Genomic DNA, 733 nt, shown 5'->3' with positions numbered 1-733 from the left:
TAAATATTTCAGGAGAAATTCCAAAGAAGCAATTTGTGCTTAAGAAATTTAAAAATTATTTGATATTCTTTGGAAAATATGGCTTTATGATGTGGAAGAATTGTCTTTTTGTTTCCTTGTCCATGGCACAGAAACTTGCACATAATAAATACTCAATTCAATTGTTGAAAGAAACATAATATCTATACTTAGTAGAGAGTAAAACAATGACCAAAATGTAAGTCTTCGATTATAATTTAAGAGTTGTTTTTAACTACATGATTTCAGAGAAGCAGTAAATGGTGCATTTTTCTCCTGCTCCACCTTCTTCACCAAACAAATTTTCAAATTTTCACTGGTTTTGCAAGCAAGGAAGACACACCCTAAATAAGTAGCAGATATTATTAATGAAATGATAAAGAACATATTTATCTTAAAGGATTATTCTTCATTAAAATATTTTGGGCATCACATAAAGTACTGCAAGAACAAACTTACCAAGTTTTACTTCAGCGTTATGAGTCAGTAACACATTCTGACCTTTGATGTCCCGGTGAATTACACGGTGTGCATGAAGATGAGCTAAGCCCTGCACATAGATAAATATATATTCACTTAAAATGCTTCATCAGTATATATATTTTCACACAGAAAAAAATTTGAGTGTGGTAGATCAAGAAGATTGTTCTCATCCAATTTGGTATTCAAAATAAAGAAGTTTTAAAAGTAGGGCATTATTCAAATAGGATATCTG

General features: G+C 30.4%; 1 protein-coding gene across 1 annotated transcript in view; it reads right to left on the bottom strand.

Annotated features, from left to right (window-relative positions):
* Window positions 1–733, bottom strand: part of NRK (Nik related kinase) — a gene marked incomplete at its 5' end in the record, with an annotated part of 69163 nt that overhangs the window by 53203 nt on the left and 15227 nt on the right. Inside the window, one exon of the mRNA XM_077776190.1 lies at window positions 478–568. Within this exon, the coding sequence (XP_077632316.1) occupies window positions 478–568 (91 nt within the window). The remainder of the gene's footprint in view (window positions 1–477; window positions 569–733) is intronic.

The sequence above is a fragment of the Crocuta crocuta genome, unplaced genomic scaffold (assembly GCF_008692635.1).
Source record: "Crocuta crocuta isolate KB4526 unplaced genomic scaffold, BGI_CrCroc_1.0 scaffold1027, whole genome shotgun sequence".
Taxonomy (NCBI): Eukaryota; Metazoa; Chordata; class Mammalia; order Carnivora; family Hyaenidae; genus Crocuta; species Crocuta crocuta.
This window is presented reverse-complemented; position numbering and strand designations above follow the sequence as displayed.